Source organism: Manis javanica, chromosome 2 (genome assembly GCF_040802235.1).
Source record: "Manis javanica isolate MJ-LG chromosome 2, MJ_LKY, whole genome shotgun sequence".
Lineage (NCBI taxonomy): Eukaryota > Metazoa > Chordata > Mammalia > Pholidota > Manidae > Manis > Manis javanica.
The window spans coordinates 114,870,546-114,894,801 of record NC_133157.1 but is presented as its reverse complement, the minus strand read 5'-3'; the positions used below and the strand labels follow the sequence as shown (position 1 = coordinate 114,894,801).

The window sequence follows — 24,256 nt, the reverse complement described above, 5'->3', positions numbered from 1 at the left end:
ATTTTCTTATTTCTTTTTACCATCCTGGTGGTTAAATTAATTTTATCCCAGATTGTAGATATAACAATTAATAGATTTTTATATATACAACTTAGTTTGGTTTTATAGGAGTAATAAGATTTAAGGATGGTTTATTAGTTATAGAAAATTAGCATCATTATACAATCTCCTGTTTATGCATATAACTAGGCAAAGAATATATAAATGAAGGCTAGTGAAATTATACTGTTCTGGGAGCAGGAAGCCTGAGGTCTAGGCTCTAATAAACTTATAGTTTCTCTGGGCTGAAAGTTCCAGAATGTGAAAAATGATTTTGATCATCAGTAAGATGCTTTACATCTCAAACAGTTTGGGATTTTCTGTATCTGCTCTATATTTCTTTACGGGTTTTTGTAGAGCTTTTAAATTATATTTCATGAATTCTCAGCACTCTGGTCTTTTTTGTAACATAATTTGATTAGAACATGTCACTCTTGGAAAGAAAATTAGTTTCTACTGTATTTTTACCGAGAGAAGTGAGAAAAGGGAGAAAGAGGAAGATGACTGACTCATCAGTCAAGCAGGACAGTGATCACTACGTGCCCTGTGTGAGACAGTTTCTCTATGTTTGAAATTATTTCACAGGAATCATTTACTTCAGAGAAACATAAGACCTGTGAGGTGGTATTACTATTTTGCAGGTGAGGTGGACGCACAATAGAATTGATATGGTTTCATTCAGTTTAACAGATTTACTTCCCACTACCAACGGTGGAGGTCTAGATGTCCCGCCTCCCATTGCAGCCATCTACCAGAAAGAATCCCCACCAGAAGAAGGCTCGTTAGAAATAGTGAAGTGGAAAAGGTGACTAACGATAGTTTGCTATCCAAACCTCAAGGTCATCTACTGGAAATGTTCTTGTAACCCATAGGATCATCGATGACTAATACCTCATCATTGATTACCAATACCTCAATGACCCTTTTGCCATGACTTGCCTTACTATCTTTACCCTTACCAGCATCCAACTGAGGGTCATTTTATTCTCTGTTCTCTCTCCCCCAATTCCTGTTCCATTCCCCCAATCCCCAATTTCAGAAATAAGTTACTGACCCACATACCCATATTAGCTGTAAACAACACCTGAAGAAGACTTCAGGAAGAACAACAATACCAAACAGTAACAATACACTGTTGAACACTTACACAGCTGAAACATTTGACTATACCTATGATACTTTCACAATGAAGCACTTTCACAGACAATAGAACCAAGATATCACATATTATATTTGCTGATCTGAAATTCTGTACTCACTTTCCGGCAGCCTGTTTCAACATGCACGGTTTCTGGAGCTTGAGTTTGTGATTTCATCTTACAGATATAGCCAAGGGGTTGCTCACAGGCCCGATCTGCCCAGTACCCATCCTGCAGAAAGCAAAGAGAAAAAATCAGTGATCAGTTGTTTCACATTTTTTTTCTTTGACTCTGTAATTATATTTCTTATAATTGTGCCTCAGAAAAGGAAAACAAAGATTCAAGGCTAAGAGAAAATGGCATCTTTGTAAAGGAATGGTAAATCGCGTTTTATAAGAAAATAGCAAAAAGGAGTGGCAAATTGACATATTATAAGAGAACAACACATTTAACTCTGGCTACAAAGATGTAAAGAGAAATTGTAGCTCCAACATGTTTTCATATCTTGGCTGGCCAAGCCATAATTTAGAGGGATCTAGAGAGAAACTAACAGTCCTTGTAAGCCCTTGTGTGATGGCACCTTTTCCAATTTCTAAAGATGAGGGTCCCTCCTGGATCTAAGGCTGTACTTTCCACTCTGCTTCACGTTCCACGCTTGCCCCTTTCCTTAGAGATTCCACATTAAAATGACTGCTACTCTCCTTCCCTTAGCAGCTAAACACCTTGAAAACTGTATTCTGTATTGTCTACCTCTAACTCCTCATCTCTCACTCATCTCCCACTATAAACTGGTACTCAATTCTTCAGCCAGAGTAATATTTGTAAATTGCATATTTGATCTTGCCACTGCCACTCCTGGGCTCCTGAGTGTTTTCTCACTCTCAGTGCTAGTATTCCTACCCACCCTTGGACCTATAACTCCCACACTTCAGCCATACTGTCCTTTCAGTGCTTTGCGAGACTGATGCTTTCTGGTTTCCTCTTCCCAGGATGACATACTTCTGTTTATTCTTTTTTATAGTTAACACTTACTCTTTTCTTAAGCTTACAATTAATCACACTGACAACAACTACCATGACAAAAATGATAGTTAATACTCATCATACACTAAGTTTCAGCCAGGTGTTAAGCATGTTAGATACATTAACATGCTTAACCCTTATACCCATGTGAGCAAGGTACAATTACTATGCCCATTTTACAAGTAAGGAAATAAGCTATGCATCAAAACCCAGCCTCTTAACCACCATGTTCATCATCTATTAACAAAAGATAATTTGATGATATTCTTCAGTAGCTGAAGTCATATTTAGGACATAGAATCAATCTTTCCACATTTCACGCCACCATGTAACCTACAAAAACAAATGTAGCTCTCCAAGTACAGATTCCAGGCTCTGGAACCCAGAGTAGATCTAACTAAGTCTACATTTACTCAGAGCAACCAGTCAAAAGTATAACCAAAGCTCTAATTTGATCAGCCAAGCAATATATATATATTGCCATTTAGAACCCAGCATAGGAACAATATGAGTATTAATTATTGGTTCATTTCATTGGTGAAACAAAAGTTTCCATCTGTTGCTTTTCTTGTCCTCTTGAAAATTTGACTCAGCTAAACAGTGAGAGATTCAGAAAATTGAATCTCAATTTGGTTCAGCCTTGATCTATGTCAATTAACATAGAAGAGAAACCGTCTAAAAGATGACACACACTAATTGGGGCAAAAGAAAATCCGTGCAGCTTTTGCTAGACATCCCTGATCAAGGCCGCTTTACCTTGCCCTTCATCACAGCGCAGTCCTCCTGCCTGTTGTTTTCATGGCTTGGTTCTCCACGGAGCCATTTGGTATATGTTACAGGAGTCCCGTCACTCCATTCAAAATACATTTGAATCTTAATGTCATTTAAGCCAATCCATAACTCATCATTTGGCTCTAAACAGGAAGAAAAACAAGGAATTTATACAATGTTTCTTTCATAGATCAGGAGGTTATGAAAGGAGGGCCCTCTCCTTTATCAACAGCAGCTCTACAACCCTGGTGGTGTAACTATCATAAAAGACCATCCACTTGAGTGTCAATCTGATCTACATACTGTAGAGATATCAGCTACATTCTGTCTTGTTAATTTCTGTTTAATTGTGTAATATATTCTTTACATTGTGAATGTCACTCTGTTCTTTTGTTATGCTACTGTAAATTATATCTCCTAAATGTAAGACTGCTAAAGTGAGGTTGAGGTTGTTGTATCATTACCCTCTCTCTTGTAAAACCTCTTTTTTGTAATGAATAACTTACCATACAGCCTGCACTCACAGTTTTGGCAATAAGATAGCTTATTTATATATAAATCTATTTGAGCATTATTAAATGGTAAAATAATAAATATTAAAAACACTTCTGTGTTTCTGTTTCACTATAATAGTAATGAAAATGATCTATACAGTGAGAAAATACACAAACTGGAGGCTATCTCCTGACATTTAGGATTTATTTATTAGTCTAAAATATAAATAAATCTGTAATCATTTTCACCATGAAATACCAGAAAAAGACAAATAAGAAATAAAGGTTAAATCAAAAACAACCTGGTATAGATATTAAATATGATTATTTTGCTTTAAAATTCTGAGTGAACATCATTGATTTTCTCAGTAGTTATAAATATTCTAAATATCACAACTAAAATGAGACATAATTGAAGGCTTAAGATTTCACGGCTGAAAACACATACATTTCCAAATTTTTAAAATGAAAAATAAGCACAATTCAATATCTATTTAATTTGCATTACTGGTAATTCTATCATGAATGTTTGATTTATGTTCTTTAAATAGATTAAATGAAGTTATTTGCTAAAGGATGATAAGATGATGTTGTAGTAGGAAATGAGAAAATGCCACACTATATAGGAATTTCCCTAAATGGTTTAGTCTCTTCCTCCTAAGTTGTCGTTCATCTTTGTTTTTGGAGAAGTTCCTGACTGACCCAGTGCCAGCCCCAGCAGATGTTTCCAGAACCAAGAAGCATGATGGACATTGCCAGGATGATCCTCTTTTCCTTTCACTTAATTTGGCCAAACGTGATCTTTTTAGCAGCAAATACAGGCTTCAAAATGGCTTCATATACCCTTCTAGGATTTAGGCTCAAGACTAATAAAAATTTTAACTCATAAGGTCTAGAATTATAATAAAATATTAAAAGTTTCCTATAAATATTTTTCTCACTAAACTGTTCTCCATGCATAGCTTTTGTAATCCCTAAGCACAGCCTGGATCCTACAAAAATGTGTAACATTTTTTAATATTAAAAAAAAACTTGTGAGTATAAAGTTGTTACACTGATTTTTATAAATCAAGGAAGTTGTCTTAGTTGATATAATCGTAACATATGTGTGCTGATCCCAATTTGTCTACTGTAGTTCCATGATTAATATAAAAGATACCAATACAACTATCAAGAAAAGTTTTTCTAGCAATCATTTTAGAAGCAATCATTTAATGACTTTTCTTTATCTTTATCAATATTATTGGTATTGCTTACATAATAAATCCTATTATTGACATTATTGCTTATATAACTAAATCCTATCAATAATTTTAAAACAGGAAGGTTTCCATAGTGACACTTAACTAATTCTCACACTGAATTTAAAAGCAACATGTGATGGAGGTTGTCCAAGATAGCAGTGTAAAAAGATCCTGAACCGACCTCTTCCTAGGGGCACAACAAATCTATAGCTACACAGGGAACACTTCCCTCTGAAAGGGACCTGACAACCAGCTGAGCAGCAACTCTACAACAAAAGATAAAAGGGCCATACTGAGATGGGCGCAAGAGACAGAGACGCAGTCTTGCCAAAAGACCCACCTTGCTGTGGCAACCTGCAACCAAAAGTGGGGGTTTACAAGTGAGGAACTTCCCCTTGAGGAGTGAGGGGTTTGTGTTCCACCTCAGGCATCCCAACCCATGGCACCTGCACTGCAGAGACCAGACTCAAAATGTCTGGTTTTGAAAGCCAGAGGATGTAGGTCCTGGAGACAAAGCTGTAGGGAATGGAGACTCTGGTCTTACAGAGCTCATGCTCAGACTAACAACCCATGTGCAGAAGCTGCAGCATGAAAACAGCCTAAACCATATGTGAAGGAGGTCCATTTGCTAATCTTAAAGCATCTGTCAGAATAGCCAATAAAAAGGTAACCTACTATATGGGAAAAAATATTTGCTATTCATATATCCAATATGTGTAAAATATATAAAGAACTCATACAGCTCAATAATAAAAAACAAATCTCATTAAAAATGGGCACAGGCTCTGAATAGACACTTTTTCAATGAAGACATACAGATGGCCAAAAAACACATAAAAAAGATACTCGACATTGCTAATCATCAGGGAAATGCAAATTCAAGTCACACTAAGATATCGCCGTATACCTATCAGAATAGCTTGTGTCAAAAAGACAGTAACAGTCTGGGCAAGGGTGGGCAGCAAGGGCAGCCCTTGAGCACTGCTGGTGAGAATGCAAACTGGTGCAGCCACTATGGAAAACAGTATGGAGGGTCCATAGAAAAAGACCAGAACTACCAGATGATACAGCTATTCCACTTCTGGACATCTATCTCAAGAAAACAAAAATACTAGCTCAAAAAAAAGTGTATGCACTCCCACGTTCAGTGAAGCATTATTTGTAATAGCCAAGAAATAAAAACATAGAAACTACCTAAGTGTACATCAATGGGTGGATGATGGATCGCGCACACACACACACACACACACACACACACACACACGATGGAATACTATTCAGCCACAAAAAAAGAATGAAATTTTGCCACTTGCAATAACATGGATGGACCTTGAGGGCATTATACTGAGTAAAATAAGTCAGACAGAGAAAGACAAATACCATTTGATCTCACTTATACGTAGTATTTAAAAAACAAAAAAAGTGAACAAACAAAACAAAACAAAATTCTGAGATACAGAAAATAGATTGGGAGTTGTCAGAAGGGAGGGGGATGAGGGGTAGGCAAAATGGGTAAGGAGATCAAGAAGAGCAAATTTCTAGTTGTAAAAAAATAAGTCATGGGATGTTATGTACAGCATGTAGAAGATAGTCAATAATATTTTATTTACATTTGAAAACTGTTCAAGTGTGGATAAAATGAAAATCGTGGTCAGGATTCTCACCTGGCCCTGGCTGGCTAGATCACTGCACAGGTGTGGGCAATACATTGCTATTGACTCTACATAAAGAGCTCTGCCCAGTGCTCTGAGCGACACGGTGGCATGGCTGCAAGTCTGCAGGAGAGCAGAGCAGAGGCTGGAGTGGTGGCAGTGCTGAGGACAGAGGCTCAGAGGACAGCTGTGCAGGCAGAGGGACCCAGAGGCAGAGACCAGCTTGTTGCACGCAGACTCGTTCTGAGTGGATGGGATTTTAGTGATTGACCTGCCACCATGGAAATAAAGTTGGATATAACCCTTTCACACCAAGAAAGTTCTACTGTCATTTCTTTGGTCACATTGAATCCATAACAAACTTACGGGGGGCTGAAACCCATTAGAAAGACATCAAGTAAATCTTGAAAGTTCTCATCATAAAAAGAATTTTGTAACTTCATGTGTTGACAGATGATAACTAGACTTCCTGTGGTGATCATTTCACAATGAATACAAATGTTAGATCTTTATGTTGCATGCTTAACACTAATATGCTGGATGCCAATTACATATCCATTTAAAAATAAGCAAATAATAAAAGCAACTTTTATCATCTAACTTCCCTATGTAACTATAGCAGTAACAACATAAGGTTGTGTCCTATTACTACATCATGATATAGAAAGTAGAGCCAAATTTGCTCTTTTGGCCAACAGTCTCTTAACGGTCTCTCAATCTATTTTCCATGGACTCATTTACATACTTTATTACCTCAGAAATATCATGACTTATATATGTCATGATACTATTCAGAGATATCAGGTTTGATTACATTATTTTTGCCTAGTGTGAATTCTCCAAGATAGGTAAATAACAGAACATGAAGAAATTATTTACAGGTTGCAGTAGGCTGTTATCATGGCCTGCTAAACTCCCTGAAGTAAGAGAAGGAGAAAGAATTCCATTTGGCACAGGTGCTAGGCAATGTTTTAGGTCTTTTCAATCTTCCTTTGCAACTACTTTATTTTTTCTCATCTATTTGTTAATTGTTTCTTCTTCTCCCCTCCCCCATGCCTATCAATTCTCAGGCAAGAGGAGTCAGGAAGCTGTCCTCACTGTCACCACCATCCATTTCCTCTTGTTTTGATTGCTGGAAATGAACAGCTGCAGCTTTTCAGCAGGCTCGTCAGTGGAAGCAGAAAATCATAATCATTTAATCAGCAGGTACTGCTGAGTGCCCATCCCCATTAGGTCTTCCTCACCCTCCTCCTCTTCAGGATAAGTATTCCCAACTCATTTTACCCACGTTTTTTTGCCTTTTGATAGGGCCAGTTTTTAAAAACACAACAATATTTTAGTGAGCACGTTCTCTATGTATTTCTTAAATTACATACCTAAAATTTAGACATTAACTTCTTTCAAATGTTTAGGCCAACACCTAACCACTCCAATAAAATACCCTATTTCTTTCACTGCTTAGCTCTAGCAGCACTAGTGAGGTTAGTGACGAAAATAAAATCCAAAGTATGAGACAGTTCATTAAGGGCCCTTCCTTTTGTGAGACAAAATATGGGCCTTAGAAAAGAAAATATATAAACATACGTAATTCCAATAAATGAAATACTGTTGACAAATTTAAGGTAGACTCTTCTGAATCCAGATTATATACAGAAAAATAACATTTTAAAAACTATCCATAAATTGATTGTTAAAAGAAAAATAAAATTATGTCAGTAATAAAAATCCTTTAAATTTTTATGCAATTTTTACATTTGAAGCATGATTAGTATTTATTATATTTCTTAAATTGTCAAGTAAATCATTAATTTGAATTTATTAAATTTAACATTCATGATTACATCTTCCAGAGATGGGTAGAAAGTCAGGGAGCATATTACGGATGTGAGGTTTCTTACCGTATCCTAGCTGGGAGATGATAAAGTCAAATTCCTCAATGCTATGGATACTTGCTAGGTCACCACCTTCCTTCCTACAAGCAATCAAGGCTTCCCTTTGGATTTTCTTCTTTTCTCTGTGAATCTTGTAACAGTGACCTGCATATGGCCACCACTGACTTGGACAGTTAGTAGGCACACCACTTTCTAGAAAAAGAAGAATTTGGAAAACATTTGAAAAAGGAAGATTTTCTAAAATTATTACCGTATTTTCTATCATTCTGTATGTGAATTTTCTAAAATTATTACCGTATTTTCCATCATTCTGTATGTGAAATAGTTCACAGTTATAGAAAATAAAGGTAACAGTTCTCATTTTTGGCATACATTTTCAAAGAAGATAGACTAATTGTGTTTGCTTTTAGACTAAAAAATATTTGATTTTTGAAATAACTTTCTTTCACAGTATCAAATAATAAAGATAGACCATGAGTCCTGAACAATCTTTACACGGGATCATATTGTGTATAATAGAGAGATATGTAGTGAGAAAGAATACATGATGTTCCAAACTGGCCATAATAAACACTGTAGCTACTTACCAAAAATCTAAGTCAACTAACCGGGAGGACCAAAGTAGAGAATTTGTGGATGTGGGAAAATTTGTCCAGTGAGAAAGAAGAAACAGAAAAGAAAGACAATGTAGAAGAGAAATGAAGGGAAAGGAACTGTATGAGCTCTCCCAAGAAGGAAGAATTATACTATTTCTCTTATGTGAGGAATAGAAGAGATAAATATGAAATCTCACTTTTTAAAAAAATTGTATCTACAAGAAGGCATACTAAGAATAGAATGATTCATGATATCTGCATTTTATCATCAGCAAACTTGTACTAAGCATGTTATGTAAATGTTGGACGCACAAAAGGGTTTGACACATAATACATTGCTTAAAAGATATCAATTCACCTCTATTCTGTAGAGAGGGGTCACCAAGGAGCTTCTGTAGCAGCATGAGCTGGTCCCCTGTGCCTCTGAACTGACCCACTACTGCTGACCTGTTCCTGAAAGTTGACATGTGACATTGTGGCGATCACAGGGACTTAGATTCAGAAGTCTTTGAGGCAAAACCTGAATTTGGCACAAGTTTTGTGATCTTAGGCAAGCCACACCACATAAACTGAAGTTTCCATATATGTAAAAACTTAATAATACTAATACTCAGCTACTCTCCTCACTGTGTTCTTCTCAACTAGAAAACATTTGAGATAATGTGACTATACATTACAAACAGCACACAGTTATGATTTAGTTAAACCATCAATAGTGGCCAACATCCTTATTAGTGCTACTACTGCTTATGGTCAAATTTCATAAAGCTTGATTATACATTGCAAAAATGCATTATAATCATAATTAGCTGGGGAAAGAGAAGGAGAAGATGTTCAAAGGAAGATACTTTGTTCATTCCCTATATGCCTTACAACTGGCATGAAGCCTAGCACAATGGCAGGTATAATGAATGTTGGCTGAGAAAAAGTACTGAAGTTACATTGGATATACAGCAGCTTATTATTACTATTTTACAGATGCTATTTCAAACAGCAGTTTAGCAACATACCATGCTTAAAGAGGGACTATATTACAAAATCAATATCAATTTATGTATTTGTTTGATAGTAAATGTTCTTAGAAGTACTGTCTTAGTAAATGTTCAATATAGGGTAGCTTTGCTATTTTTAATAACTCTCTTAAAGCCATTTTCCCTTAAAGGCAGGGACTGTCTGTAACACCTTTGAGCCCAATATTCTGCATTCAGCAGACATTGAAGTAAACAGCCATGACGACTGAGCACTGTATGATTATAATAGAAAAACATGCACTTTAAAAAATGTTCCCTTAATACAATTAGAAACTGTACACTGTTTGCAGTTACAAATATATATTTATGCTAGAATAGCTCTAGAGCCCTCTGATGGGATATTTTAATTTTGCTGCCTAGGAAGCTGAAAATAATATTAGCAAATGCTGAGGACTTCAAAATCAGAACAGAAAAACTTGGAAAATGTTTTAAAACATGACAACATGCCATGAAGGGGAATTCCCTGGGGCAGCCACAAACCATTGCTTGTTCCTCAAGAGTGGGCAGTGTACAACAGAAATCTAATGTAAGCCCCAAATGAAAGCTACATACACAATTTAAAATTTGCTAGTAGTCATATTAAATAAAAAGAAAAAGAAACAGCTACATTTGATTTTAATAAATTTTTATTGAACCCAATATATCCTAAATATCATCATTTCAACATGCGATCAATTAAAAAATGAGTTATTTACTTTCTTTTCCCTGCAAAGTCTTGGAAGTCTAGGTACATGGTTACTGAACTGGACAGTCAGCGGCAGAGACACGGGAGTTAAGGACCAAGAGGATAGCAGTGCAAGGGCCAACAGGACACGAGGTGGAACTCTTGCCCAAGGATCGCCAATTGTATGTACTGCATAACTTTAACTTTGATATGCTTTTGCAAGCTCTGGTTTATTTGGCTTTATATATAAAATACAATGATTAATCTAGGAAGAATAGAGAAATTTAAAAACCAAGTCAAGTGAAGGTTAGCAAGTGGAGCAAGGTGAGGTATAATAGAAAAATAAGTGTAATTTACTGAGTGCTTGACAATATGAGCATACTTTCACAGGAACAACAGGTGTTAATGTTTCCATTTTATGGATGAAGTTCCTAAAACTTGAGGATTAAGTCACAAGGCCAAGTGACAGAATTCTGCTTCCTGTGCAAGGAAACTAAAAAATGGCATTCTCATCTTCCCCAAAGTGGTAATTCCAAGTCTTAGAGAACTGTATGAGCTCTCCCAAGAAGGAAGAATTATACTATTTCTCTTACGTGAGGAATAGAGGAGATAAAGTACAAAAATGATTACAGTATCCTCAAGCCATGCCTACAGTCATAATGATGACCCTGTAAAATATAATAAAACTCAATAACCAGGGCCCTCATCTATATCCATTGGAGATCTTAGCCATACCTTTATCTACTCAAATTGCAAACATACCTACTCTTTGATCCTGCATCTTTACTTCTAGGAATCATCACATACATGAAATGACATGTATAAAATTATTCACCACAGGATTGTTTGTAATAATAGAAATGTAGAAGTGACTAAAGTTCGATTAGATAGATGCCTGATTGAAAAATATATATGGTCTCTCTCTGCAAAGGCTATTGTGCAGCCGTAAAAATAAACTAAGAAGTTATGTATGTTCCATATGGAAAGATGTCCAAAGTCATTACCAAGTGAAAAAGTTAAAAATATATGGATAGTATGCTGATATTTGTATAAAACTGAAAAAATAATTATAAACATATTTGTTTATGTATTTATAGACTAAGTAAAAATATACATAGAATAACTAGGTTAAGATATACAACCAGAAAGAGTTATTCACCAAGGAGGGAAATTCGGTGTTAGAGGTGAGAGTAGGAGGAAAGCATTATTATTTATTATTTTGTACCTTTGACTTTCTAGCTATGTCAGTCACATTTTTAAATAAATGAAATTGATTTTAAATATCAAGGAGAAGAGTCAAAAATGCCACACAGTCAGATTGCCCCAGCAGAATATATACATACATACATCCCTTTAAAGTATTATGTCCCTTTAAAAATATAGTGAAATAAATATAGTTTATTTATTTGAATAGTGAATAAAATGTAGTTCGTTTGCTTTCTGTCAGTTTGAAGAAAAGATGCATTCTTGCCTTAGTAGTTTAATTCTTCTATAAAATTATAATAGGGAGTATAATTGATTTTCTTCCCTAGACTCCAGCCTATATATATAAAATTCAGGTATTACTTCTGGATGTTTTATTCCAGTTCCATGAAGACTTCAAAGTAAGATGCTAAACTGAATAGCACTGCATCCCAGACAGATCCTTAAATAGTAAGGATATAATAAAAACATCCCCTTCAGATATTTATTTCCTAGCTTGGATTTGTTTTGTCACATGTGAAAGTTTTACATATCCTCTGAATATCTTTTTCCTCGTCCAGAATGTGTGAGCTGCCGTAAAGATAAAATTCTTATTTATGTCCTGTCAAAGGCTTTCCACAGGCCCGAACACCACAGCACACGAGGAAATGTTAGCTAGCAGTAGAGGTAGTAACAACAAAAAGGAATTGTGTAGGAATATCATTGAGTTTACTCCATAAATTATCAACCAAACCTGTCATTTCATACAGTTATGGCTAGGATATGATTTTACCTTTAGATTTTCCTATTTTATACACTTCAGATGAAATAGATCACTTACCTGAGGGAATAATAAAAGAATTCAAAGTTGTGTTGCCTCTTTTACAAACATAGCCTAGTTTCTGAACACATTCCAGATTTTCCCATTTTGCGTTTTTCCCTGGATTGAGTGACACACAGCTTTTTCCAGGTTCTGCTGATGGACTTCCTTTGGGGAAAAGGAAAAATCAAAGTGGAACTATTATAGGTATTACAAGGAGATAGCCCCCACAGCCTTATGCCTTCATTCTTGGGATTTAATGGATCCCCATTCTGTCTTTTGCTACACATTGATAAATAAACATTTACTGACTATAGAGCAAAACACATGTTGAATGTCTATTTGTTCCCTTGCTCTTGGATTATTCCAGTGCTTAAAATGTTGATTATACAAGTTTACTTTTTTGAAATAACTTTCTTTCACAGTATCAAATAATAAAGATAGACCATGAGTCCTGAACAATCTTTACACGGGATCATATTGTGTATAATAGAGAGATATGTAGCGAGAAAGAATACATGATGTTCCAAACTGGCCATAATAAACACTGTAGCTACTTACCAAAAATCTAAGTCAACTAACCGGGAGGACCAAAGTAGAGAATTTGTGGATGTGGGAAAATTTGTCCAGTGAGAAAGAAGAAACAGAAAAGAAAGACAATGTAGAAGAGAAATGAAGGGAAAGGAACACTGGAGCAGCACCAAGACACAGCCCGTGCCGAGAATGTGCACCCACAACAAAGCTTCTTTCTCAAGGTTTTCAACCCAGCCTATTGAAGAATATTTTAAACAGCTAACCCCTCAACTCATTTCTTACTGGAAGCTGCTTAAAGGACCAGATAAAATAAACTTTGCAAATGTGATGGACACATTTATTGACACCCACATTTCTCATACTTTTTCACTAATATATTATTTTAAAACCCCTGCTCTAAAAACTAGCATCTCACACCTGAAGTAGTAGGGTGGTGAGCCACATTTTGCAAATGCCTCCACTTCATGCCTTTTGACATACATATAACCTGGACCTGGACCTCACTTTCCCTTCCTGCAAGATGAGAATCATATGACCTGTTCTATAAAGCTTTTGTGAACAATTTTTGAAAGTTGCTTGAACAGCACATAAAGAAAAGAAATGTTAGTGTTAAAGATAAAGTTGTTTTTAAAATGTGCTGTTATTGTGACCAAACTCACATATAACTGAACAGATGTCAATATTAGAAACTTCCAAGAAACAATAATACATTTTATAGCTACTGCTTATTAATTAACATATAACTAGTAAATGATGTTATGTATTGATTTATCAATACAAACACCACTACCAACTTCAATATATCAACTAATTGTCACCACAGTTACACATTTGAACTCACTTTACATCATTTGCATAAAATACCCTCGCTTCAAATGTAAATATATTTCTTATTGGGTAAATAGTTCAGTACTTGACTGAACAATTTATACAACAGCAACATCTAATATCCCACAAGGTTTCTTATTTTAGTTGGAAGAGACTCTCATATTATTTCAGAAGGTGATTTAATCCTGTCTCCTATTTCTCAGGAACTTGGTTTAATAAGGAAGGACATTTCTTTTCCTTTCTCAATAATATTCCAATTTTATTCCCCACTTTCACTGAAGTTAACCCTCCGATTTTCTCACTGAACTGTTGGATTGCAAGTGGCTAGATATTACAATAATCACTCCAAAATTGAATAATAAATAAAGTGAGCCTAATGTTGTACAATAGCAAATCAGGAAAGAATAAACTCTAGTCACATAATAAATGATTATTATTGTTTAATGATCTGATTGAGCCCAGCTGGTATTCTGGTATTCTCCAATTTAATCTAAGGCAGAAAAATCAAACCTTCATCCATAAAGGACATTTTATATTCTCTGACAGCAATATTTACTTCCCATATTCCATAGGAAATCTGAGCTGACTTTAGTGATGGTCCTATAACCATCATATATTAAATGAATGCATTAAAAGTGGAATTCATAGTAAAAGCTAATCAATTCAAACCAAAATATATCCTCTAAAAAGTCCCATTTGTGTTTGGTATCTGTTCTGAATTTTATTTTATTTTTTTTGAAGTTTTCCTTTTTTTTTTACTATCATAAGAAGTGATATAGAAAATAGAGAGTTTAGGTCAAATGCAAAAAACATTCAATGGATTTAAAAAAGAAGTCTGAGTATATGAAAAAACACATTGGTATTTTCCATAACAGAACTGATAAATGAAGATGAGACCCATCCTTTTCCACATCCATGGCAGACATCACTAATTGTTAACTGCCTCTTTTCTAATAAACCTAGATCAGTACGGGGCTGGGGTGTGGGCAGGGAACTCAGAGGCACACTCAGCAGAGTGCCTCCAGCACATACTAACAGCGGTTAGTATTGATGACTAAGATGAAAACTTGTCACCATTGGTCCTTTTGTTTTTCCCTGAGTAATTGCTGTATATATAAAACATTCTTTAGTCTCTTTTATGTTCTGTTAACTTTATGTTATGACAATGTACACATAATTAGTTCAGAGCATTTTCTGTCTTCCAAAAAATTCTGTTGAAGGCTGGATCATCCTCCAACTGTGGTTTTCTACAATTACACTACAAATTGCCAACAAAAGTGCTAATGAATTATTATGTTAGTATGGGGTATCATAATCTCTGACTTAAATATTATTTGTAGTCCAACTCTGATAGATTAAAAACAGGAGAATATGGTGTTGTTATAGACCTTAAGATAATTATACAAAAACAGAAATATTGCAAATATCTCACAGCTCCAGGTAAGGAGAAATTCTCCAACCCCAAATAATTTAAACTCACTTTAATTCATAGTATATGTATAAAATCTTTTAATATGCTATGTAGTAGTATATGTTATATATATCTCATAAGTATCACTTAAACACTATCAACAGAAACATTGTAAAATTCAGAACTTTGATTTTGAATATAACACCTAGAAAATCAGTGATACTCCAAAAATATATATTTTAACCAAGTCCTGTATTGATTTGTGTGATCATCCTAATCAGATAAGTCCTTGTCCCAGGAAGCTGGTATAACCTTATGGTTTTAGTATACTCAAATCTAGATGGCAGATTTCAAAGCATGGTGAGAAATGGATTTTGGATATTTGATGAAGTTTCCCAATTCTTCTTTTTGAGGTCTACATGTGAAATGATGAAGGTCTTCATGGTATTCAGATAAATTAAATTTAGATGAATTCAACTACAGACAAACTTACCCCTACCTGGTAACCAGTTCAAATATCGGAATGGACTGCCACCACTCCACTGCCACCCACTGCTGAAACTCAGACTGTTAAGTCCAATCCAGAGTCCAGAAGTCAAGAAACTGGTTAGTCCTAAATAACAAAATCAAAAACAAAAACAAAACTCACATTCAGAAAAGACAGCAAAATCAAAATCAGAATTAAGTGCTTGAATCAAAATGTCTTTGAGGGGATGAATAAAAATCAAGCCTAATATTTCTCCTTTGATTCTCCTAAAAACCTAAGATAAGTACAACTACTACCTCCGCTGGAAGGTAAAGAAACAGAGGAGAGAGAGCATAAGTAAGCTCGTGAGATTCTTGGTAAGGTTCAAATTCAGATCTCAACAGACTTTAACCCCATCATTTTGCCACTCTTCTAATGTGGTATGAATGTGCTTCTAATTTAGATGACTTTGTTTGACTATCATCAAATAACAACATTTTTACTTCATTGTCAAGCACAAGTGAGATTTATTTTGTATAAGCCAGTTTTCTATCATGAAAAATTTTAAGAAATTTATGACACTTTTAAAAATCAGTTTTTCTTTTCATGAAGATGATTATTAAATCTAAGTACTAAATGCTTATGCTACCATGACAACACTTTATTTAGGCAGTTAATAAATCATAATTACAGTGTTTCAAGCTCTGTGCTTGGCTGATATGGAATAAAACAAAACACAGAAGCAACATGTACCTCAGCCCTCCAGTGTCAAACACTTCATTCTGTTATTACCTATACCTTTTAAAAAACTATAGATTATCTGTTCTCTCTACAGCCTTGTTAGTTTATTAAAAAGAGTTAATGAGCAAAGAACACTACCCTTTGTCTTTAATAAAATACCATAAGTGTCTGTACATGCTGATAAACATAAATAGACCCATCTACATTTACTATAATCTATAGGATATATTCCCAATCAAATCTTTTCAATGATGAGAATTACCACTTACTTTATTTTCAGCACTGTATTTGCTCATTTAAGCCTCACAAACTATGATTATGTACTGCTATCTCCATTGTATATATGAGGAAAAGAGACTTAAAGAGTTCAGGTGACATGTGCAGCTAAAATGACACAGCTGAAATTTATACCCAGTTTCTTATGACATTGATGTAACCAACAGAGATATCTCAAAGTCACTAAAATTTTCTCCAGCTTTTTATTAATTCATAACACAGAAATTCAAGTGAACACAGGTTACAGTAATTCAATGCCAGAAAAATCACATCTCACATTTATTGCACTCAATTCCATAAAAGTGATCACTCTTTTATTAGAGCTCATGTGACCCCAAAATTGCACTTAGTTTTTTCAGCATTTAGCAGAGAGGCATTTGCCAAGGGAAAACCCACTTGAGGATACCGATAAGATTGATACTCATTAGGTAGATAGATGCTTAATAAACTGAATTTTAGTAAACGCTGGATTTTTTATTGAAAAGTAAACCCAATTGTGTGATTTCTTTAAATAAGGTAATACAATAAAAATGGGATGAAATTAAATACTGGCATGTAAAAAAAATCAATCAAAATTAATTCACATTCACTCATTTTTAACAAGCATTCTAGAAAAAATGTTTGAGCTAGCGTGGCTCTTGTCCTCAGGTACATTAGATACCTTGGGAGATATCTAATCCAATTCCTTCATTTTATAGAGGAAGAAACTGAGGACAAAGAGGTTAGGAACTTTGTGGAGAGTGAAGCAGAGAATTGGTGGACTAGGATTGGAACCCAGGGATTAATTTGTTTTTTTCCAGTGAATATAAACCCTGTTTAAGTTAAATTTGCCTGTGAGTTAATATTGCAATACCTTTTCTAGACAACTTTAAGTGCTAGAGCACCTTCATACAAAGAACAATGAAGAAGACAGATATCTCAGATACATGTCGGGCCTCCCCAAACAATAGTCCATGCCAGAACTCGTTCCTGTCACCTGTGAAGACAGCATTTGGTTCTCCAAAGTTACAACTTTACAAAAAAAAATGGAAATACTTGTTAAAAGCTATGCCAAGGAAATGACATTATCAAAAAGGGAAATCTTTATATTTCTTTAGTCTTAAATCTCTGGGATGGTCATCATTAAACATGATGTAACTGTATTCATTAAAAAATATATTCATACAGTAAAAATAACTGTATTCATTAAAAAAATAACAGTTATGAAGTGATAAGAATTCGTGCATATGAAATCAACTATATAGTACTCATCTCATCAAAGGTTTCCTTTAATTTATTAATTCATTTACATATAGTTACTAAAACCTTTCTGAGTACTATGTTATTACTTATATCTCTTTAGGATAAGTTAAAAGAAAGCAACTATAAAGTGCTGACCCACCTCATTCATGCAAATAGATAACTTACAGGGTGTCAGGAGGAAACACCTGTCTACAAGTCTGTACCTTAGAAATGTCACTCTGAGATCAATGTCACATTGAGACTGTGTTTTATGTTAATAATTACTCCATTAAATGCTATTGCACATTGCATGATTCTTTCATAAATCCTTTGAAGTTGTACTAACTTGAATAATAATTTTCTCTATACTTACATAGAGGTATACTAGAAGAAATGATACTAAAAGTAACATTTCAAAAATGTTAAATATAGCTATTCCCCCACGTCAAAAATGTTGGCATTAAAAAAAACTTATCAGTTAAGAAAATAAGCATATCTAAGTTTTCAAAACCAAAAATAATTCGGAGTATAGGAAATATTAAAGTAGATTTTGCCTAAGATTGCTTAATTAAATTACTGCTTATCCTGAGGAGAAAAGATGATAGCTCTTTAAAAGAATTATCTACCCTTTGACATTCTTCATCTGCTCTTGGTATTTCTAGGTTTATTTTGAAGAATTAAATTAATGAACACATCTTAAAACAGGGCCTAATACATAATACATACCAAATAAATATAAGCTGTTGCTATCATTATTATTATGCTGAATTAGGGTTGGCAAAAAGTCTGAGTTAGAAACAAAATAGAAATTTGGGGTTAAATATATACTTAAGCAGTTGAGCATCACCCACGAATTTTTTTCTCTAATGTGCTTTCATAATTTCACAAAGGAGAGACCAAATTTTTTGTAGTATTACTATACAAAGCATTGATTTTACATGCTAAACTTTTTAATCCTTAATCTTTCTGCATATGTTGCCTGAATTGGTCAATACCTACTTTTGAACTTAGCTATAATGGAAGATGTATTCATGTTCATTATTACAGTGCATTTTTCTTTTCTATATTGCAGGCCACTTTGTTTCCTAGCCCACATGCAAGGCAAAAACAATCAGGGTAAGAACCAAATTTCACTTCCTATATTTTATATCAGTTCTGTAAATCCTAATACTTCACATATGTTGTAGATCTGGTTCAGGAATTGAGGATTAAATGGAGGGTCCTGACATGTTTTGCTGGTAGAACTAGAAGTAAAGGCAATGAAACAAGTCTGGGTAATGTAAGCATGGGTGGCAGGGCAGAAGTTGTCAGCCCTGCAAACATTGTGAAATCAGTTTAGAAATAACTTCACTGCAACAAGGAGATGTTGACATTTAAATTAAGGGTTCTCATTAGTGCTTTGGGGACTACCAGATCCTCGTTGATTTTGGGAGGGAGACCCGGGCGGAGAGAAATGGAAAGACAGTGTTCAATTCCAATTCAGCTCTTTTCTGAGCGTGAGGCATCCAGCAAATTTCTAACTTCTCTCTCCTTGTCTGTTATCTCATTATAAAGTGGGGACAATAATATTCATGTACGAGGTTGGTGTGGGCTTTAGAAATAAAGCCCAAGGTCTGACACACACAGCTCTTCAATAAATGACAGATAATTTGATTTCAGGGTCATAACATATCTTATCCATTTTTTTATTAAGGTTTCAATAAAATACACTCTTATGAAGGTTTCACAAGAAAAACAATGTGGTTACTACATTTACCCATATTATCGAGTCCCCCCCACCATACTCCATTGCAGTCACTGTCCATCAGTGGAGTAACATGTCACAGAGTCCCTATTTGTCTTCTCTGTGCTACACTGTCTTCCCCATGACCCCAAACACCCCATGTGCACTAATCATGATACCCCACAATCATCCTTCTCCCTCCCTCTTCACCCACCTTCCCCCACCTCTCCCCTTTGGTAACCGCTAGTACCTGCTTGGAGTCTGTGAGTCTGCTGTTATTTTGTTCCTTCAGTTTTGCTTCGTTGTTATACTCCACAAATAGCTTATCCATTTTTGTAATGATATTACTCCTCAAAATCCTCTCATAAAATAAATTTTATTTTAAAAGTACAACTTTTTGTGGGTGTTTTATTTTAGTAGCATATTGCCCAAAATGGAGTAGATCACAATCCCCCACTCACACCATTATTTTGTAGATTCTCCCTCAGTATATCCCAATAAATCCTGAATGTCATGGAAATCTTCCACCAAAAAAACATAGTTCTGTTTCATTTTTTAAATTTCCCATCAGACCTTTTTTTCTCCTAATGCATGATATTTTTAACTTAGAAAAAAGCAGGAAATACTACAAATATCACAAGAGAAGTCATTCTTATCCAGATCTCAGTTAAATTTTGCTGACTGAAATTCCAGGGACTTGGATGAGATTCAAATGTGTATCTGAGGTGAACTCGACCTCTGGATCTCTTAGGGCTTGTTTGCTCTCCAGAGGCACACAATAATAACACTCGCTGATTAGGAGAGCATTTCCTGCAGCGGGAGACTGATAGCAGAGCCAGGGAGGAGGAAACCAGTCCAGAGCTGGGCAGAGTTGCTATCTTGCTCATCCAACCCCTTTCCTCCAGGCAGCTGGTAGACAGTTAAAAGGTAACCTGTGCTCTCCATTCCTTGGCATCCAGAAAGCCAGAAAAGAAGTTCAGCTCAGAAGAATCAAGATAATACAACCCACGGACAGATTACTTAAAAAAAGCCAAGTGAAACCTGATTTCACTCCTGACAGATTTTTTCCCTCACTCACGCCAAGTGTGCACAACTAACTCCAGAATTGTCTTTAATCCTCTTCCTTAACTACCTACATGAATTTAGTTTTTTCTATTTCTGTGCTTTCTTCTCTTGCTCTGAATTGTTATATTTTTATATATGGTTGTAAATATTAATCATTCTGATATTTTGTCTCCATGTTATAAACCCAATACCAAACAGAATAATTGAGCAGACAGGCATTATCCTGTGTCTGGGTTTAGGAATACACAGTGAGGTCAGATTGCTTCCCTACAGTCAGTTTTCTTAATAATAATGGAAAGAAAAGGGTGAACTGCTGCCTATACTGTAAAAGAAAAAATTAATAAATGTTAAACTTGGTGCCCAACTATTGCAAGAAACATTTCATTACACTGGAGCTGTTCATGATTTGTTTCTCAGAAATGACTAAGAATAGAAACATGTATTTCACAAGGTGTGGTAAATCAATGTAGGTTACACTGTTTTCCACCAAAAAAGAACTCAATAAACATCTTTAAATTCAATTTCAAAACATAAGAACAACTTATGAGGAGAATTGTGTTCTGATTGATGAAGAGCATCATCTGAAAAGAGTTGGAGAAAGGGAAGTGTTAGAAAATGAGGCACAGCTGGGGACCTGTTCTGTTCCTTTTCTTAGTTCACACAACCTCCTCCTTAAAAGATGAAGTCACCAACCATTGAAGTGATTGAATGTCAGGCAAAGTGTTTTGTTAATTATTTGAGAGGAAATGGGAAATCACTAAGGATTTTTTTAACATGGCAGTCATAGGATCAGAGGTATACTGATCTAGTAGCAGTGCAGGGGCGAGCAGTGTGAAGGGGTCCTGGGGCAGCAAATTCTGGGTGCTTTTTCTCCCACACTCATTTCTGATTCTAATCTATTTCCCAAGTGCAAATTTCAGAAGTTAAAACATACTCTTATCTCAAGCAAACAGTAGCTCTTTTATTTTCTACATTTTTTTTTTGGTCTCATTAATGTACAATTACAGGAGCAACATTATGGTTACTAGACTCCCCCTGTTATCAAGCTCCACCACAAATCCCATTACAGTCACTGTTCATCAGCATAGTAAGATGCTATAGAATCACTACTTGTCTTCTCTGTGCTTTACTGCCTTTCCAGTACCCCATCCTGCTACATTAGACATGCTAATCATAAGGCCCCCTTTTCCCCCTTATTGCTCCCTTCCCATCCATCCTCCCCAGTCCCTTTCCCTTTGGTAACTGTTAGTCCATTCTTGGGTTCTGTGAGTCTTCTGCTGTTTTGTTCCTTCAGTTTTTTCTTTGTTCTTATACTCCACAGATGAGTGAAATCATTTGAAACTTGTCTTTCTCCACCTGGCTTTTTTCACTGAGCATAATTACCCTGTAGCTACATCCATGTTGTTGCAAAATGGTAGGATTTGTTTTCTTCTTATGGCTGAATAATATTCCATTATGTATATGTACCACCTCTTCTTTATCCATTCATCTACTGATGGATACTTAAGTTGCTTCTATTTCTTAGCTATTGTAAATAGTGCTGCAATAAACATAGGGGTACATGTATCTTTTTAAGACTGGGATCCTGCATTCTTAGGGTAAATTCCTACGAGTGGAATTCCTGGATCAAATAGTATTTCTATTTTGAGTTCTTTGAGGAACCTCCATACTGCTTTCCACAATGGTTGAACAAATTTACATTTCCATCAGCAGTGTAGGAGGGTTCCCCTTTGTCCACATTCTCGCCACCATTTGTTGTTGTTTGTCTTTAGGATGGTGGACATCCTAACTGGTGTGAGGTGATATCTCATTGTGATCTTAATTTGCATGTTTCTGATGATTAGCCATGTGGAGCATCTTTTCATGTGCCTGTTGGCCATCTAAATTTCTTCTTTGGAGAAATGTCTGTTCAGATCCTATGCCCATTTTTTTAATTGGATTATTTGCTTTTTGTTTGTTGAGGTGTGTGAGCTCTTTATATATTTTGGATGTCAACCCTTTATTGGATCTGTTATTTATGAATGTATTCTCCCATACTGTAGGGTGTCTTTTTGTTCTACTGATGGTATCTTTTGCTGTACAGAAGATCTCTAGTTTGATATAGTCCCACTTGTTCATTTTTGCTTTTCTTTACCTTGCCTGGGGAGATATGTTCATGAAGATGTTGCTCATGTTTAGTCCAAGAGATTTTTTGCCTATGTTTTTTTCTAAGAGTTTTATGTTTTCATGACTTACATTCAGGTCTTTCATCCATTTCAAATTTACTTTTGTGTATGAGGTTGGACAATAATTCAGTTTCATTCTCTTACACATCGCTGTCCAGTTTTGTCAACACCAGCTGTTGAAGCAGCTGTCATTTCCCCATTGTATGTCCATGTGTCCTTTATCATATATTAATTGACCATACATGCATGTGTTAATATCTGGACTCTATTCTGTTCCACTGATCTGTGGCTCTGTTCTTGTGCCAGTACCAAATTGTCTTGATTACTGTGGCTTTGTAGTAGAGCTTAAAGTTGGGAAGCAAGATACCAGCTGCTTTATTCTTCCTTCTCAGGATTGTTTTGACTATTCGGGGTCTGTGGTGTTTCCATATGAATTTTTGAACTATTTGTTCCTGTTGGTTGAAGAATGCTGTTGGTATTTTGATAGGGATTGCATTGAATCTGTAGATTGCTTTAGGCAGGATGGCCATTTTGACAGTACTAATTATTTCTGCCCAAGAGGATGGGATGAATTTCCCTTTATTAGTTTCCTCTTTAATTTCTCTTAAGAGTATCTTGTAGGTTTCAGGGTATAGGTCTTTTACTTCCTTGGTTAGGTTTATTCCTAGGTATTTTATTCTTTTTGATGCAACTGTGAATGGAATTGTTTTCCTGATTTCTCTTTTTGCTAGTTCATCATTAGTGTATAGGAATGCCAAAGAATTCTGTGTATTAATTTTGTATCCTGCAACTTTGCTGAATTCAGATATTAGATCTACTAGTTTTGGAGTGGATTCTTTAGGGTTTTTTATGTGCAATGTCATGTCATTTGCAAACAGTAACAGTTTGACTTCTTCCTTACCAATCTAGTTTGTCAACTAGATGCCTTTTATTTCTTTCTGTTGTCTAATTGCTATGGCTAGGACCTCTAGTACCATGTTGAATAAAAGCAGGGAGAGTGGGCATCCTTGTCTTTTTCCGATCTCAGGGGAAAAGCTTTCAGCTTCTCGCTGTTAAGTGTGATGTTGGCTGTGGGCTTGTCATATATGGCCTTTATTATATTGAGGTACTTGCCCTCTATACCCATTTTGTTGAGAGTTTTATCATGAAGAATGTTGAATTTTGTCAAATGCTTTTTCAGCATATATGGAGATGATCATGTGGTTTTTGTCCTTCTTTTTGTTGATGTGGTGGATGATGTTGACAGTTTTCAAATGTTATACAATCCTTGCATCCCTGG

At 35.3% G+C, this 24,256-nt stretch overlaps 1 protein-coding gene across 2 annotated transcripts in view; it reads right to left on the bottom strand.

The window, feature by feature from the left end:
* Positions 1 to 24,256, bottom strand: part of MRC1 (mannose receptor C-type 1) — a 102,210-nt gene that overhangs the window by 54,613 nt on the left and 23,341 nt on the right. The window contains exons 5-9 of one of the 2 annotated variants that reach the window (XM_073229164.1): positions 15,814 to 15,933; positions 12,569 to 12,715; positions 8,261 to 8,446; positions 2,958 to 3,115; positions 1,299 to 1,409 (exon numbers count right to left, since the gene is read on the bottom strand). In XM_073229164.1, the coding sequence (XP_073085265.1) occupies positions 1,299 to 1,409; positions 2,958 to 3,115; positions 8,261 to 8,446; positions 12,569 to 12,715; positions 15,814 to 15,933 (722 nt within the window). The remainder of the gene's footprint in view (positions 1 to 1,298; positions 1,410 to 2,957; positions 3,116 to 8,260; positions 8,447 to 12,568; positions 12,716 to 15,813; positions 15,934 to 24,256) is intronic. The other variant, XM_073229165.1, reaches the window with a different exon arrangement.